The sequence below is a fragment of the Saimiri boliviensis genome, chromosome 7, assembly GCF_048565385.1.
Source record: "Saimiri boliviensis isolate mSaiBol1 chromosome 7, mSaiBol1.pri, whole genome shotgun sequence".
NCBI lineage: Eukaryota > Metazoa > Chordata > Mammalia > Primates > Cebidae > Saimiri > Saimiri boliviensis.
Genome location: NC_133455.1, coordinates 32,618,658 through 32,640,191, shown reverse-complemented (window position 1 = coordinate 32,640,191; position 21,534 = coordinate 32,618,658). Strand labels below are relative to the sequence as shown.

The following is a 21,534-nucleotide window of genomic DNA, read 5'->3' as shown; positions in this document are numbered from 1 at the left end:
CTCTTCAAAATAGCAGCTTTAAAGAGGGAGAAATTTTCTTCTTTTGCCTGACCAGTTCTTTATATTGATGTTTGATAATGGGCATATTATTAAATTTGCATTTTGTAAATCTAGTTCTCTGGAGATCCCATTCATCTTTATCTGGTGGAATGTGAATTTAAATAAAAATAAACATTAGCTTAATAAAATTATAGGCAAAAGCAACTTGAATGGTATGATTTTATCTTATAGCCATTGAATCTATTTTAGTTCATGTTTCTTGGTCAAAAGGCTTTGAAATGGAAAATGCAACACCAAAGTAGGTTTAAAAAAATCATTATTACTGAAACAAACAAGCATGAAATGACATGAAGTCAAGAAGCTTGAAGTTCTTATTCTCACTTTGTTACTAACTACCCCTGTGACCTTGAAAAGTCACTGTGCCTGAGTCTCTTCACTATCATTAGAAGTAGCTGTTTTGAAATTCTCAGTTTTACGATTGAATTTTCAAAATGGGTGATAGTAAATATACAGCTTAAAATTCAGTTTTCAAAATGCACTTTAAAAGATCCTGTTATCATACTATATACCTTATTTTATGGCAGCATACATTTATTTTAACACACATTTTCTCAAAGTACATATTGTAGACCAGGTATGGTGGCTCACACCTTTAATCTCAACACCTTGGGAGGCTGAGGTGGGAGGATCTCAAGCTAATAAGTTCCAGACCAGCCTGAGCAATACAGCCAGACCTCGTCTTTATTAAAAATAAAAAAAGTTTAGCTGGGTGTGGTGGCATGGCGGGAGGATCACTTGAGACCAAGAGGTCAAGGCTGCAGTGAGCTGTGATTGTGCCACTTCCCTCCAGCCTGGGTGATGGAGCAAGACCCCTCACCTCAAAAATATTTGAAACCAAAACCAAAGCAAAACAAAGGTACCTGTTCTAGTTCAGTTATGAACATATGCAGGGATATGTAGAAATGAGAAAAGCATGGATACTTAAATGATCTGAATTACTGCCCAGTGACATTTATGTTTCTTTTTAAGATGCCAACTGGCCCTTAAGACATGTTGTTTACAAGAAGTTATAATGAATGTATATATGTTAGAACAGTAACTATGAAATGGATTTACATTGTATATGTCACCTTTTAAGTGCATTTTGCATAATACTTTCAGTGCTTCTGCCTACCTCCAGAGTGGCAAATAGGAATACCTAAATTGTATTCATAGTCCTATATCTCTAAAAGCTTAAAATTCTAACTAGGAAATTCCTGAATCATGAGTTAGAATTGTATATTAATACTCCTCCCGGAAAATAAAATGTTTAAAAATTCTACACACAGGTAAAATGCTCCAAGAGCTGTATTTATTCATTACTTACATTACAAATATTTTATATAATCATAAAAGTAAATAAAATTAAACTAGTATTTTCAGTTTTGCTTAAAATATATATATATACACACACACACACGTATCTCAGTAGAATGCAGCCATTATTTTATAAAACTGATTATGTGTACAAATTAAGCATTCAGATACCTTTTTGAATTTATAATATCTCTTGTGTTTGAATTTCAGAAAACAATTGTACACTATTTTTTAGAAATGAGAATTTTTGGTCATTTTACCTGTAGTACTGTGGTGCTTTTGTAGCCAACAATTATTTTCTGCCTTTCTTGGTTTATTATTATTATTATTTTTTAAACTGGAGTTTTATTGATACTGTGGTCCTGACTTAAAGATACTCTATCTTAAGAAATTCCAGCTAAAGTAGGGTATAACATATTTACCAAACAGTCAAATGAATATGGAGTTTTGATAACAGCTTCTAAATAAGAGATCTTAATAACTGTATTAATGATATATTTAGAAATAGAAAACAAATATATGGACACCTTCACATGTTAAAATATTTAGTTTAAGAATGAATTGAACTCAAGTTAGAGTAAAATACTGGAATGTGGGTGAAATTGATCACTTGGTGGAAAGAATGTAGTCCTTTTTATTATTAAAATGTCCCTAAAGAAGTGTTCTTATAATAGTAACACATATGTAGTAAAAGCTTCTCAAATTTTAATCACTTTAAAATGTTACAAAATTGAAGTCATTTCTTGTCTTTAGCTCACTAGTGACCTGGTGAAGCAATCATAAATTCTTTGTGAAACAAGCCAAGAAAACTAGTAAATTGATAAAGGATGAGAACCTCTAAATCTGCTTTTATTCTTGAGACTTTAACATATTTATATGAAGATTAAGTTTGCATGTAAATATTTTGTTCTAGATTTTGAAAATTTCGACTAATGCAATTTACCTCTTTTAATAGGTTCGTGTAAATTCATTAGTGTGCTTAGGAAAGATTTTGGAATACTTGGATAAGTGGTTTGTGCTTGATGATATCCTACCCTTCTTACAACAAATTCCATCGAAGGAACCAGCAGTCCTCATGGGAATTTTAGGTAGCTGAAAATTTATTGTCATTTGATGCTATTTTATGCAAATAAATTTTCCAATCTATAAAGCCATTGTACTCTCCTTTTGTGTATACAGCATTTCATAATTGAAGAATGATGTGATGAATGCTGTAATATAACTTTTCTCTTTGTGTTAAGTTTAGCAAAAGCAGTAGAATCTTGACATTTTTTCAAGGAATAAGATATTTAAGAATTCTAGCTTTATAAACATCATTGTAGCATATCGTTTTCCCCGTAAAATGGTACAAAGAGAGACAAACAAAGCTGCTGGAAATGCTCGTACTGGTCTCAGTAGTAATACCCGAGGTTTATTTGGTACTCAATTTGTAAGAGGCAAAGTATTTTCTCTGCATTACCTTATTTTATTCTTCCCCAAATCCAGTGAAATAGGTACTGTTGTTTCTATTTTACAAGGAAATTGAAGCTCAGAGAGGTGAAATAAGTGATTCAAGATCATATAAGTGATAAGTCATAGGAGCTGGTTTTCTAATATGTTTAAATCTTAATTAGTATATTTTGTGGCTAACTGATATGCCGATGAAGCATATTAGCCTTAAGGCACATTGTGCTCTATCAGTATAATTACAAATAACTAAGAAACTCTGAAATCATTTACATGTTAAAGCTACGAAAGTCCAATCTGGAAATGCCAGGGAACTGCTGTACTAATAAAGCAGGCATAGCTATAGAGTCACAAAAACATTAACAAGTTCATTTTTTATTTAATTTGAGGTTCTTTGTTAATTTTTAAGAAAAACTATATTATTCGTTCATGTATTCTTAACACCTACTACAATGCTTGACCTATAGAAACTGCCCAGTAAATATTTGTAGGAATGGTTAGCAAGTATTTATTTTGTACCTCTGTAGACATAGAAAGTACTCTTGGGAAATCGCATGAATCTTTTGTGCTGAAAGAAGTTTGTCTTCTTGGCTGGGTGTGGTGACTCACACCTGTATTCCTGGCACTTTGGGAGGCCGAGGGGTAGATCACTTGAGCCCAGGAGTTTGAGACCAGCCTGAGCAACATGGTAAAACCCCATCTCTACTAGAAATACAAAAATTAGCCATGCATAGTAGCATACACACATAGTCCCAGCTACTTGAGAGGCTGAGGTGGGAGGATCACTTGAGCCGGCGAGGTTGAGGCTGCAGGGAGCCATGGTCATGCCACTGCATTCCAGCATGAGCAACAGGGCAAGACCCTGTCTCCAGAAAAAACAAAATTGTCTTTTTGGTGTAGTGGAAATTCGAGCCCTGGTCCTAATCCTGGCTCTATCAGTTCCTGAGGTGACTTTGAAAAGTTTATTTATCTAATGAGGATGAGACTAACGTCATTTTAAGATTCTTGTGAGACTTCACTGAAACAAATAAAGGGAAAATAACAAGCATAGTGCTCAGCAAATAAGCATTTAGTAAGTGCCTAATAAAGTTATTCTTTGGTTATGTAAGTCATGTGCACATTAAAAGAATAATGGGGGATGGTATGTTACAAAGCTTTGGATTATATACAAAACACTTAGAGCTCAAAAGCATTCAGAGAACGAGGAGGAAATATGCTCATTTTACTAAATGAAGGCTTTGTGGATAGATGTAACAAGTGGAGTCTTGAAGATTGAGTAAATAGGTGAGACAATAGGGAAGGATTTTGTGAAGTTTAATTCAGTTATTAAATTACAAATATGTTGAGTTTGATTTGCTGAAGAAGTGAATAAAGGTCTAGCACTTATATTTTGACTGTACCTGTACTTACACCCTTGAAATAGATGCCTTGAGTATGATTTCTGAAACATATATTTAGATGTTTCAAAATAGAAGGGCATTCTGTAACCTTACTACTGCACAATAAGAATTGAACCTGGTTCTCATAAGCTTCTAATGTTATGTTATCATTAAGTATGCTCTTAAACCAAAAGAACACCGGATAAATATGTTATGGTGTTTAAATCTGGCCAGATAATAAAGGCTGAAATCATTCTGATTCATATGTAAGAACATCATTATTCTAGGCATTGATTAGGAAAAATATGTACCACATATATTATGAAGGGATTTAATATACATATATTATTTTTGTGATTTCTATGAATTTGTGGTGTTAACTTTTAAAATTTGTCATATTCTTTTCTATCAGGTATTTACAAATGTACTTTTACCCATAAGAAGTTGGGAATCACCAAAGAGCAGCTGGCTGGAAAAGTATTGCCTCATCTTATTCCTCTGAGTATTGAAAACAATCTTAATCTTAATCAGGTAGGAATATTTTTGTGCTTTATTCATTTTATTCAGCTTACTGTTTTATTGGCATTAGATATATAAATATATTACACAGATTGGTTAAAAAAAAAAGAAAAAAAAGAAATGGGAAGAATATGCCACAGAACTAAATGAAGAAAGTTTGTGGGGTTGAAGGATGGATTTTTTTCTTTGAACATATTTATTCATTTATTTCCATTTTTTAAAAATTAAGTTCCGGGGTACATTGCAGATTGTGCAGAATTGTTACATAGATATACATATGCAGTGCAAAGGACATGAACTCAGGAAGGATGGATTGTTAAAGATTTCATTGGTAAATACTAAATGAGAAGAATGTTGAAAAATATGTAGGATTTGGGTCTACTTTAAATCTGGGCTGGAAAATTGGCATGAACAAAGAACAAAGTTACAGACTGTGTTTGGGGAGTGTATTCATTATTTATTGATTGCTACAAAACAAATTACCACAAACTTAGGGGTTTAAAGCAACACACTTTTATTATCTCACAGCTTCTGTGGGTCAGGCTAGGACATGGTTTGGTTGGATTCCCTGCTCAGGGTTTCTCACATTGCTGCAGTCAAGGACTTGGGGTTCATCCAAAGGCCCAACTGGGGAATGATCTACATCAGGCGTCCCCAAACTTTTTACACAGGGGGCCAGTTCACTGTCCCTCAGACCGTTGGAGGGCCGCCACATACTGTGCTCCTCTCACTGACCACCAATGAAAGAGGTGCCCCTTCCTGAAGTGTGGCGGAGGGCCGGATAAATGGCCTCAGGGGTCTGCATGCGGCCCGCAGGCCGTAGTTTGGGGACGCCTGATCTACATGGTTGTTGGCAAGATTCAGTTCCTATTGGGCTGTGGTACTTAGGACTTTCATTCTTAGCTGTCTATTAGCTGGATGGTACTGTCAGTTCCTAGCCACATGAGCCTTTCCAACATGGCAACTTGTTTCATCAAAGCATGCAAGAGAGAGTCTGCTAGCAAGACTGAAGTTACAGTCTCTTGTAATCAAGGAAGTGATATCCCATCCTGTGCCATATTCCGTTGCTTTAGAAGTAAGTCTCAAGTTCAGCCTGCACTCAAAGATAGGGGATTCCACAAGTGCATGAATAGTGGGAGGAGGAGATAATTGGGGACTATTTCAGGAGTCTCTATGCCACTGAGAAGGAATAATTCAATTTGGTTGGATATGTGTATGTATAATACAGTAGGGGAATAATAGGAGAAAAATAATTTGAGACTAGAATAGGTAGACTTTAAATGCCTGTCTGGTTTAGGTATTTGAACTTTCAAGGTGTGGTAAATGTTTGAGCAAAGGAGTAATGTGTCCAAAGATTATTATGGAATTGTCTCTGCATACCTCTATCGCTGTTTGTGACAGCTGTGTTCTTATGTGACTGATTCTTCCTAAAGATTAGAAACTCTTCAAAGGCTGGTTATTATAGCTTCTTCTTCATTATAGCCCCAGCACTTAGTGCAACGACAAAAGCAAAAGTGTTTATTGAATTGAGAGAAAATTCAGATATGGAGTAGAGATGAGCCACTTTTGTTCACAACAGAACTAGTATTTAATGAAATATAATGGAAAAGACTGAGTTGGGTTACTGTTTAACTGAGAGCATCATAGATGGATAGGCAGGGAAGATTTAGAACTGAAAGTGAATTACAGCAATGAGGGAAGCAGAAAGCTGGAATTTGAGAGCTTTTGGCGTTGGGGAAGAGTGCTGAGTGAGCAGTTTTGGAGGCAAATTTATAAAATTAATCAGAACCAATATTTCATTTGAAGTAATAGGGTAAGCCTCTAAAAATTTGTTCCTAGGTTTTAATTTTTTTTGTTTTTTTTTTGAGATGGAGTCTCACTTTGTCACCCAGGCTGGAGTGCAGTAGTGCAATCTCTGCTCGCTGCAACCTCTGCCTCCCCGATTCAAGTGATTCTTATGCCTCAGCCTCCCTAGTAGCTGGGATTATAGGCATGAGCCACCACGCCTGGCTAATTTTTGTATTTTTAGCAGAGGCAGGGGCTACCTAAACCCCGGACCTCAAGTGATCTGCCCACCTTGGCCTCATAAAGTGCTGGGATTACAGGCGTGAGCCATCATGCCCAGCCCCCTATATTTTAATTTTTGGTTTGGAAATTTCTTTGTATCTTGGATGGTAGAGTTGAGGTTAGGGTGGACAAAAAGGGAGACAGTGAATATTGGGGAGGAATAGGATAATATGCCTAAAACAGTCTTCAGCTTTTTGCCATTTCTGTTCTAAGTTCTTATATTTCTGATTTAGTGTGTTTTTAAATATTCCCAAATGCTCATTTTAGGATATATAGGCTCACTCCTCTCATCCCAGCACTTTGGGAGGAAAGGTAGGTGGATCGCTTGCACTCAAGAGTTTGAGACCAGTCTGGGCAACATGGTGAAACCCCATCTCTACAAAAGTACAAAAATTAGCCAGATGTGGCAGCGTGTGCCTATAGTCCCAGCTACTAGAGGGAGCTAAGGTAGGAGGATTGCTTGAGCTTGGGAGGCAGAGGTTGCAGTGATTTGAGATTGCACCACTGCACTCCAGCCTGGGTGGAAAAGCATGACCCTTCTCTAATTCCATTTGAAATGTTGTGTTAATTTACTTCAGCTTAGTGGGTTTTTGGGGTGAGGGGTGGCTATTTTCATCAACAAATATTTTGATTCGTATCTTCTTGTATTTTACAGTAGTTTGGCATGGATGTGGTCTGTCTTCCCGTGGTCAAGGTTTCTAATTTAAGACTGCCTTCTTAGGTCATTTCTGATTTAAGATGATTTAAGTATGTTTTATATTAAGTGACAAAGATAAGTAACTTAGGAAAATACATTTTCAGCATTTGAATAAAAAAACAGCAAATGCCCTGCAGCAATCCACTGAATAATCAATAACTTGTGTTTGAGGGGAGTTCCTAAGACCACCCCCAGATTGGATGATTTAGTCAGAGGACTCACAGGACTCAGCATATAGTTATGCTCAGGCTGTGCTTTTTTATGGTAGAAAGATACAAAGCAAAATTAGGAAAGGGAAAAGGTTGGTTCATAGGGCAAAGTCTTCCAGAGTCTTTTCCCAGTGAAATCACACAGGATTCCCCTTGTAATGAATTGTGACAATATGTGTGAAATGTTGCCAACCAGGGAAACTCATTAGAGACTCAGTGTCCAGAGTTTTCTGTGAGGGCTGATCAAGGAACACTCTCTGCCTGGCATGTACTCAAATTCTAAACTCCCAGAAGGAAAGCAGGTGTTCAGCATAGAACATACTCTTTGTGCAATCTGTTTAGGCAAGTGAGCCACTGTTACCAGTTAATAATAGGAACCTTTCCGAAATCTGAGTTCCCAGACACCAGCTAAGGCCAATTTTGCAAGCAGGACTTTTCAAGAATAGCGGTTTAGGCCTACAATGTTAACTCTTTTCTGCACAAACTACATGTAACGATATGGATGACACTCACAAACAACATGTTGAGTGAATGAAGCCAGGCATAGAAGAGGATCTGCTGAATGATCCATTTATATAAAGTACAACAACAGTCTAAGCTGTGCTGCTAGAAGTCAGAATAAAGTTTACCCAAAGGATGTGAGGGTAGAAAATGATTGGAAGGCGGTATAAGGAAGCTTCTGAATGTTGACAACGATTTTGCTTTGTTTTTGTTTTTGTTTTGAGACAGGGTCTTACTCTGTTGCCTAGGCTGAAGTGCAGTGGCACAATCTCAGCTCACTGCAGCCTTGACCTCCTGGGCTCAAGTTATCTTCTACTTCAGCTTCCCAAGTAGCTAGGACTGCAAGCGTGCACCACCACTCCTGGCTAAATTTTGTATTTTTTCTAGAGACGTGGTCTCTCCATGTTGCCAAAGCTGGTCTCAAACTCCTAGGCTCAAGTGATCCTCCTGCCTTGGCCTCCCAAAGTGCTGACACTACTGGTGTTAGCCACAGCACCTGGCCCAATGTTGTTTCTCTCTCTGGCTACTAGTTACATTGGGTGTGTTCAATTTGTGTGAATTGTGAATTTTTTTTTTTTGTCTATGCCCTTGAACATACAGACTTTTCTGTTAGTATATTATACTTCAGTAAAAAATTTCAGTAACCCTAATCAGTGAAAAGTCAGTCATAGTAAACTGTTTTGGGAACATGCCTTTTGCCTTTCTCGTAAGATGAAGAAGCTGCCGCTGATAGTGCATGGCGAAAGGCAGTGTAATGTAGTAGAAAAAGGGTGCAGACTTTGGAGACAGGCTTAGGATGAGTGCTAACTCTGCAATATGAGCTCTTTAGCATCTGAGTTGCTTTACCTGTCATTGAGCCTGAGTTTCTTCATTTGTAAGTTAGAAATATTAATGAACCTACTTTGAAGAGTTGTGAGGATTAATAAAATGGTGTCTATGTAAACACTCAGCACAAAGATACAGTTATAAGACTTGGCGAGAGGAGGAGAGCAGTTTCTAGATTCTTCCTGTAGTATGTGGTGTTACTCAAGTAAGTTGGTTATGATGATCCTGAAGTACCGTAGGGATGAATGATCAGCAGTTGACAAGAGTTAACCAAAGCTTAAACTAGTTGAGACGTAGTGCTAAGTATGCTTTATGAACTTTAATTATTTGAAAGTTGTATTATTTAATATTTTGACTGTCAGAAAACAAGATTTATTTTAGCCAAATATGTCATTGCAATCTGAATAAGCAGGAATTTTCTGTGCATATTAAATGGATTATTTCTAGATAGGCACAAATTCAGATGGTTAATTTTGAATTATTCCAGGAAAATCAATATATAACTGCTGAATAAATATATAATTTATACAAGGCCCCTGAATAATAGCTGTTAAACAACCCAGGATATAAAACTCATTATTGAGACATGTTTTCTGGAACTTAAAAGCCTCATCACCTATCATATCACCACCATACAAAGATACCATAAAAGCTTGCTATGGCATGCTGAATTTAAATGTATCACTCTTATTGAATATCAGTGCTATGACTGGATCCTATTCTACTGGTAAAAATGGAGAATATTATGATTAATGTATTGAATTATCTTAATTGATAACATTTGCTCCTAACTTGAAACATTATAACCATATCGATTTCTCATTATACCAGTTCAATTCTTTCATTTCCGTCATAAAAGAGATGCTTAATAGATTGGAGTCTGAACATAAGACTAAACTGGAGCAACTTCATATAATGCAAGAACAGCAGAAGTAAGTAGTTGCACATGAATTCTTTGTGGTCCAGGAGTGAGATTATAGTGTCTTATCGATTTTCTAGAATATGGATTAGAAAAATTGCTGCATTTAAATTTGACCATATGTAAAACATTTCAAAATTTACCATCATATTAATAAGTTGAACTGAAGTAAAATAGAATGTGGTTGAAAAATCTAATGTCACTTCTGAGTACAAAAGTATAATATGATATAATTTTAGCATTTTATCTACATAAAGAAAATTCTGTTTCTGAGAATCCCTTGTCAGCAATAGCCACTAGCATTGTAAACTCAGGTTGTCAAAAACTAAAAGCATCACCTATGAAAATTTTTTAAATTTATGAACTCAGTGTTTTGATTTTTTTTCATTCTGTTTTTTGTAGCCCCAGAAACATTTATAGAGCATTCATTTCATATTTAGCATCACAACATCTACCTCTTTTTATTTTTAGGGAGGATTTTCTAAATTATTTGCAAAACATTAGCTTTCAAAGAAGAAGGCAAAGATGGAAATCGTTGACTGTTGAATCCAGTTTATTAAAATCAAAGCCCCACTATATTTTTTGCTCCAGAGTAAAACACATGAATTTAGGATACCTATTAAAGTTTAATCCTGAACCAAAAACATCTAAAAATCAGTAAAATTGATATAAATCATAAACAAGGTCCCCAAATAGAAACTGCTTCTGCCCAAAGAGATGAAGAGTAAGAAAGGAAATACACATGGTATAGAAATAGGTGAAATAGCCCTTTGTATGCTTGAGTATTCTGTGGTGTGTATGTGTGTGGTGTTTGATAAATTGACTATGTTAATGCAAAAAATCTTGAGAAATAGTTTTTTAAATGTATTATAAGTATAAATAAATTTTTGATATCTAGTATTTATTTTGAGTTGGAAAATAAACCTTTCCTTTTTCTTTTTCCTATCTAAATCTTACCTATTTCTTAGGACATAGATCTGGCTCACGTAACAGTCATTGTGGCATTGTTAGTATCCCAGACTCAGAATTTAATCACATTAAATCCCCCATATCATATCTTGTCTTTCAGTGAGGTGTTAAGCTCTTTGATGGTAAGAACCAAGCTTGACTGGTTTTATGACACCTTGAATAAATTCTCCAGTAAATCTCAAATGTTGAGTCTAAGAAATGGACTTAAATACAAATGTTATTTTTGGGTCAAGCAAACATTAATGGTAGAAAATAATGGAGAAGATTATGACTCTTCTTAAATTATGAAGCCACAGTTTAGTTGGGGTCTAATACATTCCGTGTGGATGAATAATTTTTAGCATGAATATTTAAAAATATGCATTTCTTTTCATTGTTTTGTCATAATTCAACTTTCCTACAGATCTTTGGACATAGGAAATCAAATGAATGTTTCTGAGGAGACAAAAGTTACAAATACTGGGAATCAGGTAAGAAGATGTTTAATTTTTGTAGAATGAGTGCTTCATTTGGAGGGCTTTTAATTTTAAGCAGCAAAATCATATTTTTATTGAACTCTATTTAAATAATTGACCTTTTCTTATTTCAGCAAATTGACAAGGTTTTTAACAACATTGGAGCAGACCTTCTGACTGGCAGTGAGTCTGAAAGTAAAGAGGATGGGTTACAGAATATACATAAAAGAGTGAGTTTCCTTACTGTTCCTTCAGCCCTTTTATTTATACTGTAGGACTTCCTGTAAACCACAGATATTTGTTGGGAAATACTGTTCAGCAGCTTAACAAGAAACATTTGTGATTATCTTTCTGAAATTCCTTTATCAGTGAAACATGACCCTAACCCATTTTGAGAGTAAACATACTTAAGATGTTTAGCTTCCATTATTACTTGATATGCATGCCACAAGGTAATAATTATAGACTCCTTGACTTCTTTGTTCTTTTTCTTGTACTTTGCTAATCACATCTCTTGGTGATTCCCACTGTCTCTCCTCTGCTTCTGCTCCTCTGTTGATGGCTTCTACTGTAGATTTGTGCTGTCCATCATCTATTTTAGGCTGTCTCTGATCGTTGCTCTTCAGTATTTTGATTTCTCTCCCACTCACTACTTTCCCAACAATTTGAGTTCCAAACTCTTTGCATTCTTTTTGAGCCTAGCAACCTCATCTTTCTTCTGTCATTTCATGGCGTTAACTTTTATGGTCCCTCAGATTTTCACTTTCACACTTTGAGAGAATACAGGTCAGTTATTTGGTAGCATGGCCATCAATTTGAGTTTGTCTCATGTTTTCTCATAATTGGATTAAAGTTGTACATTTTTGGCAGGCATACTACAGAAGTAATGATGCACCCTTCTTGATTTATTCCAAAAGGAGTACATGATATATATATGACTTACTAATGGCAGATCAACAATATTTTAAAGAGGATTTTCAAAATAGATTTGATTCCGTCTCATAAGTAAATAAAAAAATCTTGAGTACATTTTTTTCTTCTCTATTTCTTGCTAAAATACCACCCCCCCAATTTTGAATAATAAACTATAATAGTTTGTTATATTTCCTCTTGGTTGGCATCTAATAAAAAAATCAAGTCAGTTTGTGACTTCTATTGAGGGCATTTTTCTATTCATTCACTAAATATGAATACCTGTATGTGTTAAAGCCAAGGGACTACTGGACATAGTAGTTTACAAAACTGTGAGAGAACATTGTGAACTTATAGTTAAAAAGTTGATAAAAGACAGGACATTGAATTGCTGTACACATCAGCAGTGAAAAAATTGCTAATGTTGTTTAGTTCTTTCTTAGCTTTTTGTGAGTTCCTAAAATATTCTTGGGGTGTGATAGATCAGAGTTTAAAAAAGATTTTCCGATTTTCAAGAATGAAATAACTTAACCATATTGTCATTGTCTGGAAAAAGGCGATTCTAATAAATGGTTTAAAAATAATAACTGTTTTCATACTGGAAATATTTTCCTGTGAGTTTTTATCTAAAGTTAAATTAGATAATAATTTGAAATACAACTTACTGTGGCAATTATCAAGACAGGAGTATTTTGCTTTTCAGTGAGGTAGTAAGATGTCCTTTACCAGAAAAGAAATCTTTTGTTTTACAAATGGACTTAAGAAATTGCTAGTTGATTTTTTTCCTTTATTTTGTTTTAAGGCATCACTTACACTTGAAGAAAAACAAAAATTAGCAAAAGAACAAGAGCAAGCACAGAAGTTGAAAAGCCAGCAGCCTCTTAAACCCCAAGTGCACACACCCATTGCTACTGTTAAACAGGTCAGAATTCATTTCTTTTGCGTAATTTCAAGAATACTACTGTTAAGAAGTAAGGTAGTATAGAACTTAGTCTACTAGTATTTGTATAAAAATGTATTTCAAATAATACTTTAATATGTGGTTTCTAGGAAGTATGGGCATAAACGATTTTCCAACTCTACTTTAACCTCCCTAATGTATAATGTTTTGTGACAATGCTTGTTATCTATAAAGAAGCAAGAAGAACAGGAAGGGTTCTTAAAAGAGATTAGGGCTCATGTTACTCATTCAACTCTGTTCACTCTGAAATGATAGAATATTATATTCATACTCAGTGTATTTTTGAGCTAAAGTTATTTTCTATGTTTGACTTTTCAATTATAGTTAGGTTTGTAACTTGATTTAAGATGTACCTGCATAACCTGGCCAGTATTTATTTTCTTCTGTGTCCCAGGTATTGTTCTAGGTATTGGTGCTATGGCAGTGAATAAGGGCCCTACTTGTAGAGAGTTTACACTGTTACAGGTTTCAGAATTAGCTTTATCTTAAAAACTTTCTTTATTTTTTTGTTAACCTCTTAATCACTAACATTTTCTCTGAGAAAAACATCTTTGTGGGCCAAGAGGCAGAATTGAGGATATTTTGTAGGTACTTATATAAGAATAGAGGAAAAAAATTCCTATACAATTTTGATGGAATTCAGAATATAAAAATAATAGTTAAAAAGTTATATTTTTTGTAATATAGAATAAGAAGAATGCAATTCTGTTTTTGAAGAGATAACATTTTGCTTAATTGGAGTTTAAAGTTAGTGTTCCCTATCATCAAATCGATTGCAGATATTCATCTGTAAAAATCATACAAAAATAGGTGGCAGGCTGTATTTGACCTGCAGACTATAGTTTGCTGACTTGGTGTAGACCGTTGATCTTAATTCTAACTTGTCCTTTATAACTTAATCTGACAGCTGTTTACTAATTATAAAGTAATTTATATTTCTTAGAGATAAAGTACTTCTCTCATATTTTTCAGACTAAGGACTTGACAGACACACTGATGGATAATATGTCATCTTTGACCAGCCTTTCTGTTAGTACCCCTAAACCTTCTGCTTCAAGTACTTTCACTTCTGTTCCTTCCACTGGCATTGGCATGATGTTTTCTACACCAATTGATAATACAAAGAGAAATTTGACAAATGGCCTAAATGCCAATATGGGCTTTCAGACTTCAGGATTCAGCATGTCCGTTAATACAAACCAGAACTTCTACAGTAGTCCAAGCACAGTTGGCGTGACCAAGATGACTCTGGGAACACCTTCCACTTTGCCAAACTTCAACACTTTGAGTGTTCCTCCCGCTGGTGCGAAGCAGACCCAACAAAGACCCACAGATATGTCTGCCCTTAATAATCTCTTTGGCCCTCAGAAACCGAAAGTTAGCATGAACCAGTTATCACAGCAGAAACCAAATCAGTGGCTTAATCAGTTTGTACCTCCTCAAGGTTCTCCAGCTATGGGCAGTTCAGTAATGGGAACACAGATGAACATGGTAGGACAATCTGCCTTTGGTATGCAGGGTAATCCTTTCTTTAACCCACAGAACTTTGCACAGCCACCAACTACTATGACCAGCAGCACTTCAGCTAGCAATGATTTAAAAGATCTTTTTGGGTGAGGTGTCTTGCTTCTAATTTGAAGGATTATTTCAGTTTCAATCATGGGTGAGCTGATTTACATCTTTATATAGTTGGCTTGGAGGAACTATTTCTATGGGAAAGTGAATGGTTCTGTGACAGAAAACATCTGTGTCCATGCCAGCATAGTAGTTATAAGGACTTCTAACCAGTTGAGTTTTTTTTTAAGGCATTGAGGATTTTTTTCCTCTTACCAACTCCTCTTCAGGTTTTTAAAGACCCAACCCTTCCCAATCTCAAAAGAGAAAAAGGACAATTGAGTTATCTTGACTAGCAGAATTTTTTAATTAAATGTTTATTTTGGCTTGTGAGTCTTGGTGTTATTTAGAAAGTTGAGTTGATGGTCATTGCAAGCTCATCTATTAAGTCTACATGGTACACAGTCTACCTTCACAAGTCATTAGTCTTCATTTTAATATGTAAAAAATCTTGATGCTGTATTGATTTGTTTGCATTTGCGATGACAGTGAGAAAGTGATAAGCATAAAGAGAAGTATCAGGTTTGCTTTTTCTGAACTTACTTTTCAGATGAACTAATATTTAGTACAAAGAGACTGAGCAAATACTAAAAAATTTAACTTAACCTTCATTTCATTCGTTTAAATGCATTATTAACCATCTTAAATGCAAACTAATCATTGTAAATTATATTTTAGCATGGTCTGCCTCAAATAGTAATGTATTTTTCTGCATTCACTTGGATATATTTAGAATCGCTTTTTTCCTCCTCTGTCACAGAAGAGGTGTGTTCTGATTTGTTTGGATATTTGACAGACATTCTGATGTGACTTCCCTGACTACTACCTTCATATTTCATTTCAAATTCAAACTTCAGAGGTTGCAGCATATATGAGTTGCATTTTCAAAAGGAGATTTGTAAGAATTAAACTATATTTAATTAGTAAACTTTTGAGATTTTTGCTGTGTTGTTTCAAATGTAATAAACTTCTCTAAAAATTGAGCAGTTGTATCTTCTGACTATCAACAGATTAATTTTCAGCTTGCCAAATAGTCTGACCTCATTAATTACTGCTACTGAAATTTAATTTTTTTCTAGGAACTTTAGGAACCTTTTGTTCAAACATTTTAATTTCATTATTAGTCATTCTTAGGAAGGAAAGAATCAATTCTCTTAACAGGAAACATGCTTTAGTTTTCAAAACCTTTCTCTGATATTTTTCTTTAATTTGGTGATTATTCAACCACAGAGCCTTATGCTATAAATGTAATTTGTATTTTAAAAAATAATATTCCATTCTTATGTGATAGCTTTAAAACCATCTTTCAAAGAACTATTTGTATTACAGTTGCAGCCATAGAGTTGATGGTTTTTAATTATCTGGAACCAGCAATCATTTAAAAGAAATCACATTAAGTTTAGTGTGGAGGTACTAAGTTTATTCATTGCATATGAATAGTCATTGAAAATATAAACACATATATATGTAATACACAGCACTTGATTACAAAATATAATTTGATTACATTATTGCTGACAGCATTCAGTTAAGAGAGTACTTTGAAAAATAGAAGCTAGCTTTCACCTCTGATTTCTGTATGGGCCACACTTGGTTAACTGGATTTTAGGAAAAGTATTAACAGAATTGCTAAAGAAATTTATCCAAGAAACGAAAAACAGTAGGAAGATCTAATGTTTTTGTCAAATATATTCACAACTTGACCAGATTTGCTGTCTTATTTGTAACGCAATATTAATATATCTTTTGTGAAAAAGCTTACATATGGAATAAAATTACTCAGTGTTGAAGAATTTTTCTTTGTAACAATTTAGTAGTCATTGTTTATTGAGAAATTGTTTTTTATTTTGTAAAATAACATGGTGTTAGTGTTGAACTCCTAATCAGGAAGAAAGCTTACTATAACAGCTTATAGAACGTGAACTACTAAATATGAAAATAGATTATTTGAAAAAAATACTATATGTAAAATTTGCTCATTCGTTGAGGTAATGGTGCTATGTTTTTACAAAATTGTTCCTACACCTTTTTTCTACTTTCTCAAAGATATTTTATTTAAACCATTTCCATCAATTGAACTGTTACCATTGCCTTTTTCTGTTGAGAAATTGCCTCTGAAAAATAGTGCTATTTTTAAGCTTAAGTGTTCTTAAGTTGAATGAAATTTTCAAAGTTCTAGATCACCTTAAAATTATTTCACATACTGAAAACAGTTAAATCCCTTATGCTTAGAGTAGAAAATTTTTAGGTTAAAGAGCCTCTGTCAACATTAAGAATCTACAAAAAAAGATTCCCTTTCATTTGAATTGGTTCTCTATTCTCCTGTTGCTAAAATGTGTGATATATATAGAGGATGTATAAAAGGAAATGGAAATAGAGTATGAACTTGTCTGGTTTTTGTTTGTTTTTATTTTGGAATGCTTATAAGCCTTCTTTTCACTGAATAAGGAAGTAGTTTTTTTTTTTTTAACCTGTAAAATACCTCACATGGTTGTTTTTACACATGAAAGAGAAAGGTATATGCGAACATACCTGATATCAAGTGGAGTATGCACCAAATAAATTTTAGCTTTAATAAAACTTTCCATATTAAGTTGTGATTTCATACTTTGTGATTTACTGGTCTTGAAATAATTTTAGAACAAATGAATCTGTAGGAATTCAAACTATATGGGATTTTAAGAGATTATCTACATCAGTGGCTTTCAAACTGTGATACTCAGTAAGAAAGACATTTTACCCTGCAACTGCTATATAAAATATATACCTGAAACAGAAGTTTCAGGAAATGTCTTTAATGGGTGTAGTGTACTCTATTTTTATTCTATTAATTTTTAAAAAGTTGATTACAATTGCTAAAGGATTTTATGACTTAGTTTGAATAAAACCAAGGGAATTCAGCCCTATGTCTCCCAGCAGAGGTAGAAACAGAGGGCCTGAGGTTTGCATGGTTTAACCAGAAAAAATCAGAGCCTGGAATAGAAGCTAGATTTTTTTCCTAATCTGCTCTCTACCACCTTGCATCTGTTATTGTATGAATTCCTCTGGAGGTGCTTTTGTTAAGATGTAGCAAGTAGGTGTTCAGTACTTACTGGGTATCATAAATATGTTTACATCGAAAAGAAATGGCTATGAAGAGGGGAGAGTTGAGGGAGATGACAGTAATGTATGTGGTCAAAATCAGCCTCTGGGCTGCTGGTTTGAATTATGAGTGAGGAGAGTTGGAGGACCTGGGTTAGCAGTGTTTGCAGTACCCAGACGTAGAAGAATTAAAGCTTTTAGACTTGGGAAGAAGGGAGTGCAGTTGAAAAAGCCATTTCACCAAGATGAAACTTATTGAAGATTAGGAACTTTTTCTATCCTAGGAAGCCAAGTTGCTTGAGCCACTCAGAAAGGATTTAACTACCAGGGGTAAAAACCACATATGTAACTTAAAATTTTTCAGTAGTCCCATTAAAAATAGGTGAAATTGATTTTTTGTTTGTTTTTGTTTTTCTTTGAGACGTGTCTCCTCTTGCTCAGGCTGGAGTGCAGTGCTATGATCTCCATTCACTGCAGCAATCTCAGCTCACTGCAGCTTCTGCCTCCCAGGTTCAAGAGATTCTCCTGCCTAAGCCTCCTAACTAGCACTACAGGTACCCACCACCACACCCAGCTAACTTCTGTATTTTTAGTAGAAACGGGGTTTCACCATGTTGGCCAGGCTGGTCATGAACTCATAACCTCAAATGATCTGCCCGCTTCAGTCTCCGAAAGTTTTGGGATTACAGGCGTGAGCCACTGTGCCTGGCCCTGAAATTTATTTTAATATATTTTAGTATTTATTATATATTAATATATTTAAATATTGTCAGGCATGGTGGCTCATGCCTCTAATCCCAGCACTTTGGGAGGCCAAGGTGGGTGGATAGCTTGAGTCCAGTATTTCAAGACCAGCCTGAGTAACATGGTGTAACCTCATTTCTATTAAAAAAATACAGAAAATTAGCTGGGTGTGGTGTCATATGTCTATAGTTCCAGCTACTTGGGAGGCTGAGGTGGGAAGACTGCTTGAGCCCAGGAGGCAAACATTGCAGTGAGTTGATATCACACCAGTGCATTCCAGCCTGGGTAACAGAGTGAGACCCTATATCAGAAAAAAAAAAAATCTAAAATATCATTTCTGCATGGAATTAATATGAAAAACTCATATATTTTACATCTTTTTTGGTACTTAAGTCTTTGAGATGCAGTGCATATTTTACACTTAGCACATTTGCCTCAGACTAGTCATATTTCAGGTACTTAGGAGCCACGTGGCTAGTAGCTGCTGTATTAGATAATGTGGATGTAGGCTGGGTGTGGTGGCTCACGCCTATAATCCCAGCACTTTGGGAGGCCGAGGCAGGTGGATCACCTGAGGTCGGGAGTTTGAGACCGGCCTGGCCAATATGGTGAAACTCCATCTCTACTAAAAATACCAAAAATTAGCCAGATGTGGTGACGGGCACCTGTCATCCCAGCTACTTGGGAGACTAAGGCAGGAGAATCGTTTGAACTCAGGAGGTGGAGGTTGCAGTGAGCTGAGATTGCACCGTTGCATTCCAGCCTAAGTGACAGAGCGAGGCTCTATCTCAAAAAAAACAAAAAGAAAATGTGAATGTATATGGAAGCTTAGTGACCAAAGGAGTGAAAAATGGCAATTATCAACTTATGGTCTCAGTTCCAAACCCATTGTTTGCCTTGCCTTCAACTGTTTTTCTCCTTTGCCAGCTGGCAAAATGAGGGCTCCAGAGTAGACTGCAAAGCAATAGCTGTAGGAAGACACTTTACTTGTGGTTCTGGTTCTCCATTTTATCCACCATAAAAGCCTAGCAGTCCAAATAGAGGAGCTCCAGCTGCACCTTAGGTTACCTTCTTCCAATACTGAGCCACTGTGGAGCAGCTCCCATGGGCTGCTTCCGTGCCAGCTCTGCCACTCCATCAAGCAACTGTTTCCCACTCAGTGCCCCATTCCCTTTGACAGGTTTCTTCACTATGGCAGGCTGAATATAGAAACCGCACCTTCTCCAGAGAAATCTGATTTCCAGCTTGGGAGTGGATTAGGGGAAGATAGCCTGTGTTGGTCTTATAGTTCATTTTATTTTTTTCACATTCCTTCAGCCTAGAGGTAATATTTGCCTTTCACCTGCTACTTCTGTGCCCCTTACAGTACTCTTTTGCCCCTACATATAATTAACCAGTTTCTACTAGTTAGCAAATACTATATTAAAACTTACCTGTTCAAGTATCTGGTGTGGGGTTTCTGTCTCCTTACCATACCGTCACGGATACCACCTGAATCCAATAAGTCATTTTAAAATGGGGCCATATGACTCTTAAGACAAAACTCAAATATGAGGCATATCCATGGTCACACTACTGTTATCAAAAGCCATATGGAATTGTGTATACCTATCCTATATTAAAACTTTCTGAAAGTTATATTGAAAGTGCCCACAGAAGAAATATGGTTTGGCTATATTAAATACACATATTGGATGCCAATTTTGTCGTTTTTCCTCCTATGTTTTGGATATGTTCCTTTGTGTAGTGACCTTGGTTGCTAGTAAAGGCAGTGTTCAACTTTTACATAAAGGTAAATGAGATAAAGACTTTAATGTCTGGAGTTTGAATGTAGGAATAAACATAGGTTTGCCCCAAGTCTAGGTCCCTAAGCCTACTAGTCGTTTTGATCACAGTGATCAGGCAAAACTCAAATAGGAGACATATTCATGGTCACACTACAAGCATATGGTGTATGAAGTTTGGAGCCAGATAAAGGTGCTTTGTTTTAATTTCAGACTAAAATCGTAGTATCCACTTTGTAGATGGGCAGGGTACTTAGCACATTTGTTTGTGTGTTGTAACAGATCCAAATTTGTGTTTTTTCTAAGAGTCTGGCTCTGTCACCCAGGCTGGAGTGAGTGGTGTGATCTTGGCTCACTGCAACCTCTGCCTTCCAGGCTCTAGCGATCCTCCCACCCAAAGCCCCCTGTGTAGCTGGGACTACAGGGATGCACCACCATACCCAGCTAATTTCTGTATTTTTGGGTGTTTTTTTTTTTTTTTTTTTTTTTTTTTCTGGTAGACACAAGGTTTTACCACATTGCCCAGGCTGGTCTTGAGCTCCTGAGCTCACGCAATCCATCCACCTTTGCTGGGAGTACAGGAGTGAGCTGCCATGCCTAGTCCCAAAATTGTTTTTAAGAAAATCTTGTCTCTTAACAGTTGGCACTCTTAAAATGACTTCTGTAAAGAGATGGAAAGGCCTTTCATTGAGCTAGGTGTCCTCATTTGACTGCTTATGTTTCATAAGAGGTTGTTACTTGTGTCTTTAGCTACGGTAATTATGTGAAACTTCCCTCAATCAGCAATAGTACCTATACTCTAGGCACTTGTCAGAGAGCAGCCTTTAACTCTGTTGCCCAGTGGGCAAAATCTTTTTTGAGAAATGTTTATGGAGGAGGCCAAAAATTGAGTAATCCATTCCTTTATCTAGAAATTCTGAATTAAGCCCACTCTTGAGACCTTTGTGCCTTGGTTGCCTTGTTTTGACCGTGCATCAGGTTTCTTTCATCATAGGTAGCTTTTGACTATGGTGTGAACTGTATTTATGCCAGGGATGAAACTGGTTCACTCACATAAATAGCTTCTTTGAGGACCCACTGGAGATATTTCAGGTTT

The 21,534-nt window shown here is 35.7% G+C and overlaps 1 protein-coding gene across 5 annotated transcripts in view; it reads left to right on the top strand.

Annotated features, from left to right (window-relative positions):
• SCYL2 (SCY1 like pseudokinase 2) overlaps window positions 1-18,587 on the top strand; it is a 74,388-nt gene extending 55,801 nt beyond the window's left edge. For all 5 annotated transcript variants that reach the window (XM_010340209.2, XM_074402355.1, XM_074402357.1 and 2 more), the window contains 7 exons: window positions 2,312-2,444; window positions 4,594-4,712; window positions 9,831-9,931; window positions 11,291-11,357; window positions 11,477-11,572; window positions 13,057-13,176; window positions 14,188-18,587. In XM_010340209.2, coding sequence (XP_010338511.1) covers window positions 2,312-2,444; window positions 4,594-4,712; window positions 9,831-9,931; window positions 11,291-11,357; window positions 11,477-11,572; window positions 13,057-13,176; window positions 14,188-14,832 — 1,281 coding nt within the window. In that variant the 3' untranslated portion in view covers window positions 14,833-18,587. The remainder of the gene's footprint in view (window positions 1-2,311; window positions 2,445-4,593; window positions 4,713-9,830; window positions 9,932-11,290; window positions 11,358-11,476; window positions 11,573-13,056; window positions 13,177-14,187) is intronic.
• Window positions 18,588-21,534: the final 2,947 nt, after the last annotated feature.